The 16,111-nt window shown below is 46.2% G+C and overlaps 1 protein-coding gene and 1 long non-coding RNA gene across 2 annotated transcripts in view; one reads left to right on the top strand and one right to left on the bottom strand.

Moving 5' to 3' along the window:
- The window catches only part of LOC108526749 (uncharacterized), a 21,642-nt gene extending 16,069 nt beyond the window's left edge, over positions 1 to 5,573 (top strand). The window contains exon 3 of the long non-coding RNA XR_001884597.1: positions 5,483 to 5,573. This is a non-coding gene — a long non-coding RNA (uncharacterized LOC108526749). The remainder of the gene's footprint in view (positions 1 to 5,482) is intronic.
- GPA33 (glycoprotein A33) overlaps positions 1 to 16,111 on the bottom strand; it is a 42,662-nt gene that overhangs the window by 15,776 nt on the left and 10,775 nt on the right. The window contains exons 2-3 of the mRNA XM_017867614.1: positions 9,995 to 10,149; positions 5,552 to 5,768 (exon numbers count right to left, since the gene is read on the bottom strand). Of these exons, the coding sequence (XP_017723103.1) occupies positions 5,552 to 5,768; positions 9,995 to 10,149 (372 nt within the window). The remainder of the gene's footprint in view (positions 1 to 5,551; positions 5,769 to 9,994; positions 10,150 to 16,111) is intronic.

Genomic DNA, 16,111 nt, shown 5'->3' with positions numbered 1-16,111 from the left:
CCCCGCCAACCCCCACGCACACATACTGCCTTGTTTGTTCACAGGCAGAAAACTCCGTAGTTGAGTAGTGAGATGGAACGCTGTAAAACCAGTTTACCCCAATATGCCCTCAGTGGTCTGTCACCATCACAGAAGAGTGGTACATATGCTGGGAAGCATCGTGTGCCTGCAGTAGCTTTCCAAGGCATGGTTTCATGTGTGCTCTAGTTTACAGTCCTGGGATTTTAAAGATAGCGGAACATGGCTGTTAGAAAGATGGGGATGTTCCAGCCAGGCGAGGTGGCTCACGCCTGTAATACTAGAACTTTGGGAGGCCGAGGTAGGTGGATCCCCTGAGGTCAGGAGTTCGAGACCAGCCTGGTCAACATGGTGAAACCCCATCTCTACTAAAAATACAAAACATTAGCTGGCCATGGTGGCACGCACCTATAATCCCAGTTACTCAGGAGGCTGAAGCAGGAGAATTGCTTGAATCTGGGAGCTGGAGGTTGCAGTGAGCTGAGATCATGCCATAGCACTCCAGCTTGGACAACAAGAGCAAAATTCCATCTCAAAAAAAAGAAAAGAAAAGAAAAAAGATAAAGAAAGAAAGAAAGATGGGGACATTGAGGCCCAGAGAGGACACTTGCTCATGGATCCTGGCAGAGATGGGACTAGAACACAGCTCTTCTAACTCCAGATCCTGTGCACTCTCCACCAGCCTATATGAACTCCTTCTGCCACTGATTCATCTGTGCCATTTTGGGAAAATCCTCAATTCCCCTCGACCTCAGTGTTCCATTCTATAAAATTAGTGGACAACAAACCTGTTCTGTACTGGGCCAGGTGGCAATATTTTGGGCCTTGCAGACTACATATTGCCTTTGTTGCTGCTGCTTTTTCTCTTTAAATAGTATGTTAGAAATGTAAAAACAGTCTGTGGGCTGGATTTGGTCCTAGTTTGTCTACCCGTGGACTAAGTGATCTCTGAAGCCTTCCACTCTAACTTCTTAGTAATGTTCTCTCTGGGTTCGGCACCATCCTCTTCCTGTGCTTTGCTGATAACGGGCAGTTGCCATGAGCACAGGATGACGGGAGGACCCACAGGCAGTGGTAAAGTTATGTGCAGGGTGAAGGATGAGGACTGAGGGAACTCGAGCAGGCAGAGAGCGCAGAGATAGGAGAGGGAAGCCCATAGACTGGAGGTTACCCAGAACGGCAGCCACCCTCATCTCACAACCCCAACTCAATTCCCTGGATTTCTGGGAAGCTTAACCCTACACCTTTCACTCAGCATTGTCAAGATAGCATTGTGGAGCTGGGTTCATTCTACAAACCTCACTGGGTGCCTACTGTGTGTCTGACAGTGCTGGGCACTTGGAGGACACAGTGAGTGGGTCAAGGAATGTAGTGGGGGCAAAAGACAAGTAGCTGAACAATGACCAGGCAGGAGGCAAGGCTGCTGGGGCGGATAAGGCCTAAACACAGTCCCAATCTCAAGATCAGCTGTGGCCTAAAGGAAGCATGACAGTAAACAGGGCCAGTGGTGGAGGTGGGAGTGGTGGTCGGAGAAAGAGGTGATGGTACTCCAGGTAGAGCGCAGAGCATGTGCAAAGGCTCAGAGGCAAGAAGCAGCATGAAGCACGCTTGAGACTTCAGGTTGTGTCCTTGGAGGTGAGAAGGGGAGGACACACCGTGGAGAGGGTTGCTCCTGGAATCCCTAGGTGGCAAGCCTGTCCCCTCTGAGTCTTTCTTTTCACATGCCCTTGGACGGCTTGCTTGCCCAATGAACAGTGCTGCCCACTCTATAATCCAGGTGCATGGTCACTGAGCATCAGGAGTGCATTCTGATCTCAGCCCCACCCGGCAGCTGCTGAGAGAAACCCTTCCACACACACCACTCCCCTCTAGCCCAGCAGCCACAGTATTTCCTCTTGGAAACAGCCAGGCTATTGCTGGGTGTGCCCAATATCTTCTGCTGCCGTAGTGAGGGCTGGCCAGGTGTGGGGCGAGCATGAGGGAAATTAGAGACCCTCCCTGATTGTCACTTTCCCTTGAATGGTTCCTAAACATAAGAGGTCCCAAGTTCAAGGCCAGGCCTCATTTATCCTGGACCAGACCCTGGGACTGGAGCAGTGTGGGGAGGGGGAGGCTGCAGCCTAAGGACCACTCTTACCAGCAGCCAACAAGCAGGTCCCAGGGGAACAAGAGAAGGTGAACACCACTTCCCAGAGGACCCCTAGGATGGGCTTGCTGAGCCAAGCTTTCTCGAGCTTTTCAGCGGTGCGGGAGTATCCCTCTCCACGCATCCAAACCATTCAGCCTTTTCCCAGGAGTGCCTTGAATAGGAAGCAAAGGCTTTATTCCACAACTGGAGAGCAGGCAAAACACCAGTCCCACCTGAGGAGTCCCAAGTGTCCCCAAAGTCACACCAAAGTGTGCATGACTGACAGTAGAGCCTTTCTACAACCGGGTTTCGGTGGGATAAAAGACAAAAAAGGAAGAAAAGTAAAAGTAACTGACGCCTACTGGCATCTACAGAGCACTCAAAGGCATCTGAATGCATCCAAAAACTGTTACGGCTTTGCTGAAACCACCATTTGCTAAGGGAAAACTGCTGAAAGCAAATCCTTAATTCTCTCCAGAGGCAGAGGTACAGACAATGGCAAAGAAGTGACCAGCCACTCCCAGAGAGATCAACCTTAGGGCGGAATGTGTCAGTTCTCAGCCCCTAAACCCTCTGGCCTCACCCGGGAACCGCTGCTCACTAAGCAGATCCCTCCCTCACTAAGGTCTGTCCAGATCCCTCACTAAGGTCTCTCTCCTCAGCCTTCCACCATGGAAAACAGGTAGGACCTCCGATCAAACAGATCTTTAACAGATCAAATCGTCCTTCCACACATGTGGGGACCGTGAGACTACGAGGGACTCGGTGCAGTCTCAGTCTTACCTCCCCAGCAAAATGCAGATGTTACCTGAATATTTACTAGAGGAGCAGTGATAGCGAGAGAGGGGAAAGGGAACCAGTCCGGTGCCAAGGCCTCTCCGAGGCCTGCGACCCGCTACAGACATCAGGGGGCGCCAGAGGCCGGGGAGACCGCCGATCTCGCTCGGCGGCACCGGGTCCCGGGTCCCAGAGCCCCAGTTTTCCCAGCTGAGACCGAGACTGAGACCACGCGTGCTGCCCCGAGGCGCGGGCTGAGGGGCTGCCCGGCTCGGAGCTTCCTGCTCACCTCGGTTTACTGAGATCATCCAGCCCGAGTGGGCCGGCTGCCTTAAAATAGCCTAGCTGCAAAGCCATTAGGAAAGAAATCGTGTGTGTGTGTGTTTATATATGTTTTAATTTACGTATGTTTATATGTATATAATTTAAACTTGTTTATTAGAGTGCATTAAAAAATGGGCTGTCTCTTCTCTATGTTTTTTGTTTGCTTGCCTGCTTGCTCGCTTGTTTGTTTTGAGGCCGGTCTCTGTCAGCCAGGTGGGAGAGCAGTGGCTGGATCACAGCTCATTGCAGCCTCGACCTCCCCAACTCAAGAAATCCTCACCTCAATTTATTTTATTTTATTTTTTTTGTAGAAAGGAGGTCTGGCTATGTTGCTCAGGCTGATCTCTGCCTCGGCCTCCTAAAGTGCTGGGATTACAGGTGTGAGCCACCGCACCCGACCCTTCTTCTGTTTTAAAAAAGTAAAACATTGGTTTCACCGAGTTCCATAATCTCAGGTTAAATTTGTATCTTTCTGGCTCTGGTTGGGAGTCAGGGGATCAGCATTTACATAATGCTTATGTGGAGGATTTCGGGGAAGTGTGCATTAATACTTCCATTGCCCAAAAGAAATGAGAGTTCTTTAAGAGACCCCTAACATACATATGTACATGTGTGTATGGGGGGTGTCTATTGTAGTATTGTTCATACAAAAAAAAATGTTAACGGCCTGAATATTCATCAGTATGGAACACTTGAATAAATCATGGTACCTCCACGGTGATGGAATGTATGCTGTTAATCAGTAGATCTGCATGTGCCCGTCTGGATAAATGTGCATGAAACATGGCAACAAACGGGCGGAGTTGGGATCTTTGAGGTAAATCATGAGTCGCGGTTGTTTTTTTTTGTTTTTGTTTTGTGGAGGACAGGAGTGGTCTGCTGGTGTGGCCCAGGGCGTGGGAGAGGCAGTGGCCGGGAGTCTCGAGTCGACTGCAGCTCCCGCCTCCCGGGGTTTTACGGCCGTTCGCGCGGCTGCCGGTCGAGCCGGGCGCGCGAAGGCGAGCGGGGAGCGGAGCAGGGGCGGGGGGGGCCCGCCCACTCGCCGCAGCTAGTTTTTTGGTGGATTAGATTAGTGAGGAGACGGGGGGAGGGGAGGTTTTCACCGGTTAGCCAGGATTCAGGTCGTCGGGGATCTCGCTGACCTTGTGATCCGGTCCCGTTGCTTGCTTGGCCTCCCAAAGTGCTGGGATTACAGGCTTGAGCCACCGCACCCAGCCTGATTCCATTTTTTTAAAGGAAAGAAAGGAAAAGAAAAAAGTATGCAAGAATGTGTGTGTGTTGAAAGGACATGAGGAAAATATGGAATACCTACCTGTGTTGCCATTGGCTACCTCTCTAGGGGGTAGGGTGGAAGGAGATCTTAGTTATTCTTTATACAATGCTAGTTTGCACAGTTGTATAGTTTGACTCACTATAATGCTTTCAAAATGTCAGGCAACCACCTTATGGCAATTAAAATATCTTAATTATTAATTAAACTAAATTTTAAAATAAATTTAATTTAAATTAAACATATTAATTAAAAATAAAATGCAATCAAGTATGTAAAAGGAAGAAGGAAAAAAGATCTTTGTTTTGGTTTAAAGCATTGCTACCTCTCAGCAGTGGTGCCATTTCTTATATTGGACATAGACTAAGTGCTCATTAAATAACAGTTATTTTCCAATAACAATTTGACTTTGAGTCAGTTGCTTCCTTTCTCTGGGCCTCATCTACAAAATGAGGATATTAAAGTAGATGATCTTTCAGATCCTTCCCAAACTATGAATTCCAATAATAAGTCATTCCTATGAAAAGAATGTTATCTCGGGACACATTTCAAAGGGAGTAGAACCTGATTGATGGAGTATGTGTTGAGGGATAATGGTGAGCAGATGGTGGCATGAAGAATTTCTGCTGGGTAGCCAAAGTTATGGCAGGGAAAGATATAAGAGAATCACGATGTGAATCCAATTAAGGCACAATGAGTCTTGCAATAGGATTTAAGATTTTCCTTTATCTTTGTAATAAGTATGGCATGAAAAAGAGGAGTTGGTGTGGGGGAAAGGCCACTGACAGAGCAAGGGACCACTCCAAATCAGCCTTCTCTGTCGTCAAGAACTGTTGGCCATTGGCGGAGAACTCAGAATAGTGTTTAGTTGCAAAGGGAGGAACGGTCCCTCTGCTGGAGATAGCCTGGACGAGGGGAGGAATCTTAGTTCCTTGTTGCTGCCTCTGGCTTTGTCTCATCACCAGGGCTCTTCTCCCTGTGCTGCTACCACCCCACCCTCTTCCTGCAACTCCTGAAAGACTGGAGACACTCACCGAGGACCAAGAGGCGGACGCGTGACTTGGTGGTGCCGTCCAGGTCTGACATCAGCGAGACGGAGCACTCGTAGGTGCCGTTGTCAGCCATGGTCAGCTGATCGATGGTGATGGAAGCATCGGACTGCTCAACATTGCTGGATATGTTCACCCGATTCTTATAAAGCTCACCATAGATGTAGTCTTTGTTTGAAAACTGCCAGATGACCACCCTTTCCTGGGAGAGAGAAGAAATGGCACTAGGTCTTCACCCAAAGGCCCTTACCTGGTGCTTCCAGCCTGCCCTGACTACCCTCATCCCCCAGTTTCCACGACCCAGAAGCACAGACATGTCAACCCCTCAGAACAAATAGCTCGCATACATGCTACTAATTTGTGAATTTCTTTTATTATATATATTTTTTTAAATTTATTTTTAAAATGAAAATATTGAAAGAAGTTAGGCAGTTCATACCGCAGTACACATGTGGGTAAATGGGTCCATCCGGGATCCCAGCGCTTTCACCTCTTGTAATCTCCAGCATCTCTCTTATCCATTCCATTTTCTCCATAGCCTATCCTCATTCATTCAGTCTACCAGTATTTACTGACCACTTCCATGTACCAGGTGTCTTGCTGGGCAACCAGCCTTGGCTGCCAAACCCACTTTATTTACTTGACTCTTGCCTTTGGAATGTACTGATTGATTGATAAACTCATCATTTATCAAATTGTATGTGGTAATGGCTAAAATCACAGACTTTCAAGCCAGACTGCTTCAATTCAAATCCGCATTCTGCCATGTACTAATTGGATGACCTTGAGCAAAATGCTTGACCTGTGATTCTGTTAACTCTTCTACAAAATGGAGATGATGACAATAACACCTGCCTCACAGGACTGCAGTGAGAATTAAAGTAGTAGTATATACAAAGCAGACAGGGCATTGTGTGACATGTTAAGTTTCTAGAAGTGCCAGCCATATTATAACTGAGCATCTACTAGGTGTCTGACATTCAAAGATGATAATTCACAAATTCTGCACTCAAAGAGTAATGGAAGTGATAGGCAACCAAATGTTACAACATCTTATGATTATCTCTAGGACCCCAGAAGAAAGTATCACTTCCAGACTGGGAAGTCAGGGGAGGCCTCCTCAGATAGGTGACAGTTGCCTTGAATCCTAAAAACAACTAAGAATTTAGCCAGGCAAAGGGCTGGGGTATTGGGAGAGTAAGTGTTGGAGTAGGGTTGGGCATTTCAGGCAAAGGAAGAACCACAGAGAAAGAACTAGATGTGGGAAGCAACATATCAACCCCAGTCGTTCAGTATGAATGGAAGTAGGTGTGTGAGTGAGGGACTGGTAAGAGGGTGAGCTTGGGCAGGTGGCAATAAAGATTATAGCTGCTATTTACTGAGTGTATGCTATGTGCTAGGTACTAGTCTATGCACTTGGTGTATATTATCTCATGGAATCTTCACAACACCCGCGAAGTAGGTATATGATTATACTCATTTTACAAATGAGGAAGCCAAGGCACCAAGAAGTTAAATGCCTCCCCCAAGTTCACATGTTTAAGTAAATGACAGGGCTGAGGTTTAAACCGGGCATTCTGGCTCCAGAGCCTGAAGTCCGGAGATTCTACAATGCCAGGTGTCAGACACCATGTATATCAGACTAAACAGTTTGCATCTACCCTGAAGTACTAGAGAGCCATGTATTTAGGAAGTCAGCTCTCACCACGGGATGGAAAGTGACTTGGAAGGAGAAAAGGGACCATTTAAGAAATCAGTTTAACAATTCAGGTAAAAACTGATGGGTCCTCAGATAAGATTGCGGCAATGCAGATGGAAAGAATAAAATGAATTTGAGGAGTATGAAACGGGGGGCACCAGTGAGACCATGAAACTAAGAGAGGATCCGATGGACAAGGTTAGGGAACGGCAGACCTCCAGGGTGAGAGTTTTTTGGCTTGGATATTTGATGATGTCATTTCCAAGAGAGGAAACACAAAGGAAGGGAATGTTTTACGAATAAACGATGTGTTCTTTTTACATGTGGGGTGTCTGGAGTGTCGGTGGCAGATCCATCTAGGTGGAGGAGTCAGTAAGAGCCAGATGGGTCAGTTTAGTGCAAATGGGGATGAAGGTTTGGGAGCCAATGACATGTCGATGTTCACTGAGACATGGGCTAGATTAAGCCACCCGGGATAAATAAGTAGAGAAATGGCAAGTCTCCAAGTTACTTCATTCAAAGGGTCAAGGAGAGGTCAGAGAGCTAAGAGGAAAAGCCAAGACAAGACTGCCAGAAAGTCAAGACGAGAAGACTCTAAGGTTGGAAAGTGGCTGCCGGTGTGAAATGCTAATGAGAGATGAAGTAAGATGACCGAATGAAGTGTACTGAATTGAGCAAAAAGAGAGGTTGCTGTTGATTTCTGTAGAGCATTAGGTATAGAAGTGAGACCATGATGGACAGAGAGAACGTGGAGACCCGACATCAAGTCTGACGTCTGTGCATGCAGTATGCTTTGTGCAAATTAGAATAAGGGGCTCTACAACCTGTGCTGGAATACATGGCTTGGCTAATGAAGCACATCCCCTGTGCAGGGTGCAATCTGCCCAACCACAGGCAACAGACCTGGTTGAGGCAGACAGCTCTTTCAGGAAGCTTAGCTGAGAAGTGAGGGAGAAACAAGATGGGAGATGCAAAGGTGTCTCAGGCTGTGGATCAGTCCACAGATACTGGTCTTTCCCAGCTCTGCTCTTTTCTGACCCTGACTGGCTCTGACCAGACCCTCTGCCCACTAACCCTCCTCCCATCATAGATATCCTAAGGCTTCCTCCCTGGATCTCCCCCAAGCTAGAAGACCTGCTAGGACCTGTCACAATAATCTCCTTGAGGGGCTGTATTTAAACCCTTTCTCTGTACTCTTGTAGCATCTCAAGGCAATTGCCTGAAATCCTTCTGGAAGTAAGCGACCCAGCAGTCAATAAAATAACTTTAGTGTCTACCTTAACACCCAGAAAACTGTCAGGCAGAGACCTCATGTCTGGCCTGCTAAATACATGTGATGGCAAGAGAAGGTGCCCTTTTGCTCCTATAAGCTAAAGGCAGCAGCTCTCCTCTCTGGGATTTTACCCTGGTACTCTGGGTGCAGTCGGGACAGGTGGCTGTGGCCCATCATGGTCCCTTGATGCATCTGACCAAGACTTGCTCTCTTTCCCCATCCATCCTGCTGCTTGAGGCCTTGAGTGTTCTAGGCCACCCCTTATTTCCTGTTAGGGAAAGAGCTAAGTCTTCCCACTCTAAGGTTGGGGACCTAATGCTTATCTCTGCCAGGCATGTTTGCGTTTTAAAAGGAGACATCACTTTTAAACTTATGAATAGATGCTCTACTTCCTAAAATTAAAGAAATGCTAATTTGATGATGAATGAGATGCTTTTTCACTTCTCAGACTGGCAAATAGCAAACACTTTGAGAATGCTCTGTGTTGGAGAAATAGGTGCCCTCACTGTTGGTGGTGAAAATAAAGATTGGGAGACATTTAATGAGAACAATTTGATGTTATTTATCAAAATGTTTAATTCACATACCCTTTGACCCAGAGTTTTAATAATTTATTATACATATGTATATATAGAGAGAGGTACATATAAGGGTATTTATATTTATGCAGCATTATTTGTAGCAGCAAAATATAAGAAACAAACCAAATGTCCATTCATGATACATATAGTACCTTCATAAATTGAAATGCCTTATGCAATGTTGAAAAATGAGATAGATAAATATACTCATATACACAAAGACCCCAAGATGTATTGAGTCGAATGCAAAACAGTATGTGTGTAGTACATGTAAATATACATATTCATATATGCAAATGCATCCATAAAAACATATATTCATGCTTGTATATGCCCTGCCTGGGAATGGAGGAGAGCGGAGGATAGAGGATGAGGGTGTGGGAACAGGGTGGGTGAGACAGAAGAAGCAGGGATGGGAATGAGCCTTCTCAATGCACACTTTTTATGAGGTTTTGATTTTCAAATTATGAGATTATATTATCTATTTAAAAATAGAAATAGAAAATAAAACAAAACTCCTCCACACTTCCCAAAAGAATCCAAACAGGAAAATAAAACCCATAAAATAAAATTTGGCCTCAGAGCAAGGGCTATGCTAATCAAAAAGAGTGACTGACTCACATGATACAATTTAGGTAATTTGAGATTGGCCACCAGAAAGGTATTCTAGGGGCAGGTGACATTTTCAAAATAAAGGTGACATACTCTGGCCCTCCATGAGTCCAACATTCACTGCTCCCTCCCCGCCCACCCCAGCCTGGGTGCTAGTGTTTATTCTATCATTTACGGAAAGACTTCATAGCGCTTGCCTTCTAAGAGGTCCTGGTCAGGTGATAATCATTCCCACGATGTCTGAACTTGTAAAGCATGCTTACCGTATGAGTGATGAGAAGCTTATCCCACTGAATAAGTCCCTCTCGACTGGAGGTGGAAGTGTGGTAGGTGCAGGGCAGGGTGACACTCTTTCCGTGCAAAGCCCGGAGAACATTCTGCGAAGTTTCCACAGAGATGGCATTGACGGTCACCCTGACTGGAAAGAAAATAGGCAGTGGAAGGGAAAAGTAAAGGACATGGACAGACATACCCACTCACTGCCCACTGGACCACTGAGGGAATGCCCAGGGCTGTCCTTGCACCTCCAGCCACAGCTACGGCCACCTTGGCCACCTTGGCCCTGGCAACCAGCTTCTCCTCCAAGACTGTGATGAGGACAAACACATGTGCCTCGGTCCACCTAACTCCACCCCACAGCATCATGAATTGCCTGGCCCTGAACCTCACTCAGCCTTACCTCTTACCAGCTGTGTCAACTTCTCTGAGCCTCAGTTTTCTCCTCAATAAAACAGGAGCTCTAACACTTATTTCCTTGAGTTATTGGGGAAATTAATGGAGATACTATGGGTAAGTATTTTTATTAGCCCCTGGCACATAGAAAACTCTCCATAAACATTACCTGCCATCATTTTGCTTGTGATGATGATGTATTCTCTTATTTAACAAGTATTTATGGAACATTTGTATGTGGTGAAGAATTTTATGAATAAGATTATATCAAGGTAAAGAGATGGGCCCTATTCTCACAGGAGTTTATTTCATATAAGTTTATCGGAACAAAGTAAGGGAAAAGAATGTGGCCACACTAGCATCTTTTATCACACATACTCTTGCCACGTGATATTGCCTCTCTTCCCTCAGGAGGTGGGGTCTGTGAGCCCAGGTGTGCCTGTGACTCCAGTGTAAGGGATCCTATGTGACACTGAGGCCAACTCATAAGAGGCCATTCATTTCACCTGGTCCCTTGCAATGCTCACCCTGGAAAACCATCAACATTCTGAAGGAAGGTAAGCAGCCACATGGAAAGACAAGTGTCTTTCTGGGACACCAACTGAGGTCCTTTGGGACAGCCAACTTCAACTCCCAGATATGGCAGTGAGCAAACCCAGCCACCCAGCTGTTGGATCTGATGCCACGGGGTGCAGAGCTGAGCTGCCCTGCAGATCCCTGCCCAAATTGAAGACTCAAGAGTAAAATAAAAATTGTTATTGTTTTAAGCACTGAGTTTCAGGGTGGTTTGTTATACAGAATAGATGCTTGGCACAGAGAGTCATCTGGATCCCAGTGGTGAGAACTTTCTAGGCAGAGGCTAACCAAGGGTCAGGCAGGGAGGCAGGAGTCAGCTTAGTCCATGCACAAGGAACAGCAAGGGAACTGGTGTAGTGGTAGGGAAGTGAGTGAGGAGGAGAGATGAAGTGGAAAAATTGCGGGGGGTGGAGGGTCTCGGATTGCATAGAGCAATGTAGCCCTTATTTAGGACTTTGTATTTTGCTCTGAATGAAGTGAAAATGCCCTGGAGAGATTTAGGCAGAGGAAATATATTTGATGTACTTTTTTTTTTTTTTTTTTTTTTTTTTTTTGAGACAGAGTCTCGCTCTGTTGCCCAGGCTGGAGTGCAGTGGTCCGATCTTGAATCGCCTCCTCCTGCCAGGTTCAAGTGATTCTCCTGCCTCAGCCTCCTGAGTAGCTGGGATTACAGGCATGCACCACCATGCCCAGCTAATTTTGTATTTTTCATAGAGATGAGTTTTCGCCATGTTGGCCAGGCTGGTCTTGAACTCCTGACCTCAGGTGATCTGCCCACCTTGGCCTCCCAAAGTGCTGGGATTGCAGGCATGAGCCACCATGCCTGGCCTGACATACATTTTTAAAAGATCATTCTGGCTGATGTGGGGTGAACAGATCAGAGTGTGGTGGGGAACAAGAATGGAAGCAGGGAAATCATGCAAGAGTTGACTTCAATAGTCCAGATGAGGGCTAACGTCTTAGACACAGGTGATGGTGGTGGAGGTGGTGAGAAGTGATCCAAATTGGAATGTATTTAGAAGGTAGGACCAATGGGATTTGACTGCAGGCTAGATTTGGCATGTTAGAGGAAAACAGGAGTCAGGAATAGGTAGAAGGATTTGGCCTGAGCAACTGGAAGAATAGAATTGTCATTTACTGAAATGACAACAGTTAGGGAAGGAAGAAGTTTCAGGGGGCAGATCAGGAGTTTGTTTGAGGACTTGCAAAGTTTGAGATGCTCCTTAGGCACCCTGGTGGAGGTGGCAGTGAGGCAATTATGTGAGTCTGGAGTGCCACAGAGGCACGTAATGGAGATACAACTTTGAGAGTCACCGGCTCTCCATCATTTAAGGTCAGAGGATGTTGAGGATCACCAAAGAAGTGCATGAAGATAGGAAAGACATGTGGGACTGAATGAACCCTGGGACACTCCTGTGCTTCATGATGGAGGAAATTAGGAGGAATCAGTAAGGGAGAAGTAGGAAAATCTGGCTAGGGAGATAGGAAGAGAACCAAGGGCAGAAAAAGTTTCTTGAAAGCAAAGGAGGTCAGCTACTCAAATGCTGCTGACATGCTCAACCAGGGAGCTGAGGGCAGAGATATGGTCACTGGATGTGGCCACACGGAGGTGACCTTGGCATGAGTGGATGCAGTGGAGTGGTGGGGATAGATCCTGAAAGGAGTGAGTTCAAGAGCTGATGGGACAAGAGGAAGCAGACAGTGTTTGCTGGAAAGCGGAGAGAGCAGGGGGACTGTAGCAGCTAAAGGAGGCTATAGGGTCAAGAGGAGTTTATGCCCTTTTTTCCAAAATATGTGTATGATGATTTTAAAAATACATTTACACTGTTTGTTGATGATCAGAATGAGCCAAGAGACAATGCGGACAGAAATGATGTCCTTGTAGGGCAAATGGGGCTGGGGGTATGGTGCTATGGGAGGACAGACCTTAGAAGGGATCCCAGGCTGTCCACCCACTGTAACAGGATGTGGCTAAAGATGCAAGTGGGCTGGTAGATTTGGTGGCAGAAGGGTGAGCAAGTTCTTTCTGAGTGTTCCCATGATGATGGTGCAGCATAAAGAAGGCAAATGTCCTGCTGAAGACCCCCCAGCTGGAAGACTCCACTATCCAGTCAAATTCTAACTGGATTAACACACTTCTCTTTCAAAATGCAAATCGCTCCTGGGGAACAGTGAAGCATTTGGGTTGTTCATACTTCAGTATGCAGTATTTCATAAGGTGAAAGTCAGCCACCCTCCCGGAATGTGCACTGTGCAGTGAGGGCCATGTGAGCGCCTGGGGTGAGCTTCTATATCAGGTATTATTGGATATTGGGAGTGAGAGAGACAGGAAGATGTCAAAAGACAGGTTACCCCTCTGGTATTTGCATATTTTCCTCATGGTGACGCCAGTGCCAGAAGCCCCTGAAAATTCATTCAAATGCTGGCTTCCTGAGTCACTGATGTTGTTCCAGAAGGTGATTCCAAAGTGGCCAGGACTTATCAAATGACCCTCCATGTGACTGGTGGTCTTTCCACCACCTTCATCTATCAGAAAACTGTCGCTGGCCAGGCACAGTGGCTGGTGCCTGTAATCCCAGCACTTTGCGAGGCCGAGGTAGAGGGACAACCTGAGGTCAGGAGTTCAAGACCAGGCTGGCCAACATGGTAAAACCTTGCCTCTACTAAAAATACAAAAAATTAGCCGACTGTGGTGGTGCACGCCTGTAGTCCCAGCTACTCGGGAGGCTGAGGCAGGAGAATCGCTTGAACCTGGGAGGTAGAGGCTGCAGTGAGCTGAGATTGCACCACTGCACTCCAACCTGGGTGACAGAGCAAGACTCCATTTCCAAAAAAAAAAAAAAAAAAAAAAGAAAGAAAGAAAGAAAAGAAAAGAAAACACATTTGTCATCATTACTAACAAGTCACCCTTCATCAAAAGGTTATTTGCTTGAATGGAGCCCTCTATTGCCATCTGCCCAGCTCCCAGCTATAGCAGACAGCCCATCTAGATATCATTCCTCATGTGCCTGGTGTCGTCATGGTAACTGCCACCTATCTTTACCTCACCTCTTCTGTCCTTGCCTGGACCAGGGCATTTTCCCTGGAGCTTTGTCCTCAGGGTGACCACTCTCAAGCCTCTCCATGACCTTTACACTGATTCTGTTCTTGTCTATCACCCTGGCCACAGACTACACATTAAGGGACTTCTGCCACTGGCAGAACCTAAATGGCCCATGCACCGTTGGTCCCCCAAACTCAAGCACATTCTATCTGATAGTAACAATTCTCACTTTTGAATCAAAGAGAACCAACCCACTAAGTCATTCCTTTAGACGATGGAGTGTCTAATTACCTGCTCACTCAAGATTAAAGGGATGTTAAGTCAACCATCAGTGAATGAAAAATGAGTCACTCTATTGAGTGTTCTCAATTACTGTTAATCTCATGTTATATTAAGTACATCTCAATGGTACAGGCACCATACAGGTATTTTACAGATAGTCTCTCATTTATTTTCATACTCTCTTTAATGATAGACATTTGTATTTTCCCTATTTTACTGGTGACATAATTGAGGTTCCAGAAGGTTAAACCCTTTGCTCTATCTAGATGTGACAGCTAGCAAATGGCAGAGCTGCTGGCAAGTCCTCAGATAGAGGCAGCCCTAGTGAGGGTATAGAGCTGCTGCTCAACAGTCAGGGAAAAGTGCTAATTGTTGCCTGCAGGGACCGGGGGATGGTGTTTTCCTTGGCTGTCAACAGAATCTATTTCCTATTTTGTTCCTTGACCACATCACACCCCTCAATCTTGTCACAGAAACTCTTCTGCTTTCTTCAGTCAACCAACAAGTATTTAATATGTGCCTAGCATATAAAACCAGCCCCCTGCTCTACTCAGGGAGATAAGATAGATGCCCACAAAGCCATCTTCTTACCCTGGCAAAGTTAATGGACATAGACTACCTCCACACATACACTTAGATCCTCTTAACCGAATGCTAAGTACAGTATTTGCTCATAGAAGAGAATTCAATGTGACCTTTATATAGGAAAAGAACTAGGGCTGGCAACTGCATAGAAACAACACCCGCTATTCTCTAGCACCTGACAGTTCTCAGGAGCCTCGCATCCTTGTGAGAGACGAGACTCCGCCAAATGGAATGGCCGAATTGGCTGTATTCAGATTCTCTGAACATCCCCTTCCCAGGAGGGCAATACACTCCCATCAGCCAATCCTACCACTTATTCTTTCTGTCTCCCAGCTCTCCCTTTCTTCTGGTTCAGAAACATCCCTTCGATACTTTAATCCTGGAGCGTGTACCACTCTGTATCGCACAACTTCTCCATGGCCATTTCAGGAGGCAGCATGACATAGAATTTGAATGCACAGGTTCTAGAACAAGAATGCTTCCGTTGGAACTCTGGTTCCTTTCTTTACTACACGTATAACCATGAGCAGTTTCCTTAAGCTCTCTGTGCCACAGAGTTTTCCTTTGAGAAATGGGTTGTGTGAGAATTAAGTGACATGAAATGGGTACTTTGTTTAGAATAGTTCCTAACTCATAATCAATAAATGATGGTTACTATTACTTATATTTTTCATATTGAGCCACTTCTGCTTCCTTATCTCATACTCTGCTGTGGAGGTGCATCCTTGGTAGAAGTTAATCACAAGAGGCAGCATTCACCATCACCATGGGTGAGCTGTCAAAAAAGAATAGTAATTACTAATGATAATAACTAAAGAATAGATCAATTTTAGAGATCATTATAACAGAGAGTTAAAATCCATTTTATGTTATTAGACCTGTGAAGGAAGAAACAGAAATGAATGAATAAGAAAGAGCTCATAAAGAAAAAAAAAAACAGCCGGGTGTGGTGGCTCACTCCTGTAATCCCAGCACTTTGGGAGGCCAAGGCAGGCGAATCGCCTGAGCTCAGGAATTGGAGACCAGCCTGAGCAACAAGGTGAAACCCCGTCTCTACTAAACTACAAAAATTAGCCAGGCATGACAGCGTGTGCCTGTAGTTCTTACTCAGGAGACTGAGGGAGGAGAATTGCTTGAACCCAGGAGGTGGAGGTTGCATTGAGCCAAGATCGTGCCACCGCACCGCAGCCTGGGTGACAGAGCGAGACTCCGTCTCAAAAAA

This window comes from Rhinopithecus bieti, unplaced genomic scaffold (genome assembly GCF_001698545.2).
Source record: "Rhinopithecus bieti isolate Rb0 unplaced genomic scaffold, ASM169854v2 scaffold_3763, whole genome shotgun sequence".
Lineage (NCBI taxonomy): Eukaryota > Metazoa > Chordata > Mammalia > Primates > Cercopithecidae > Rhinopithecus > Rhinopithecus bieti.
Note: the sequence above shows the minus strand (reverse complement) of the source record. Positions and strands in the feature narration are given on the sequence as shown.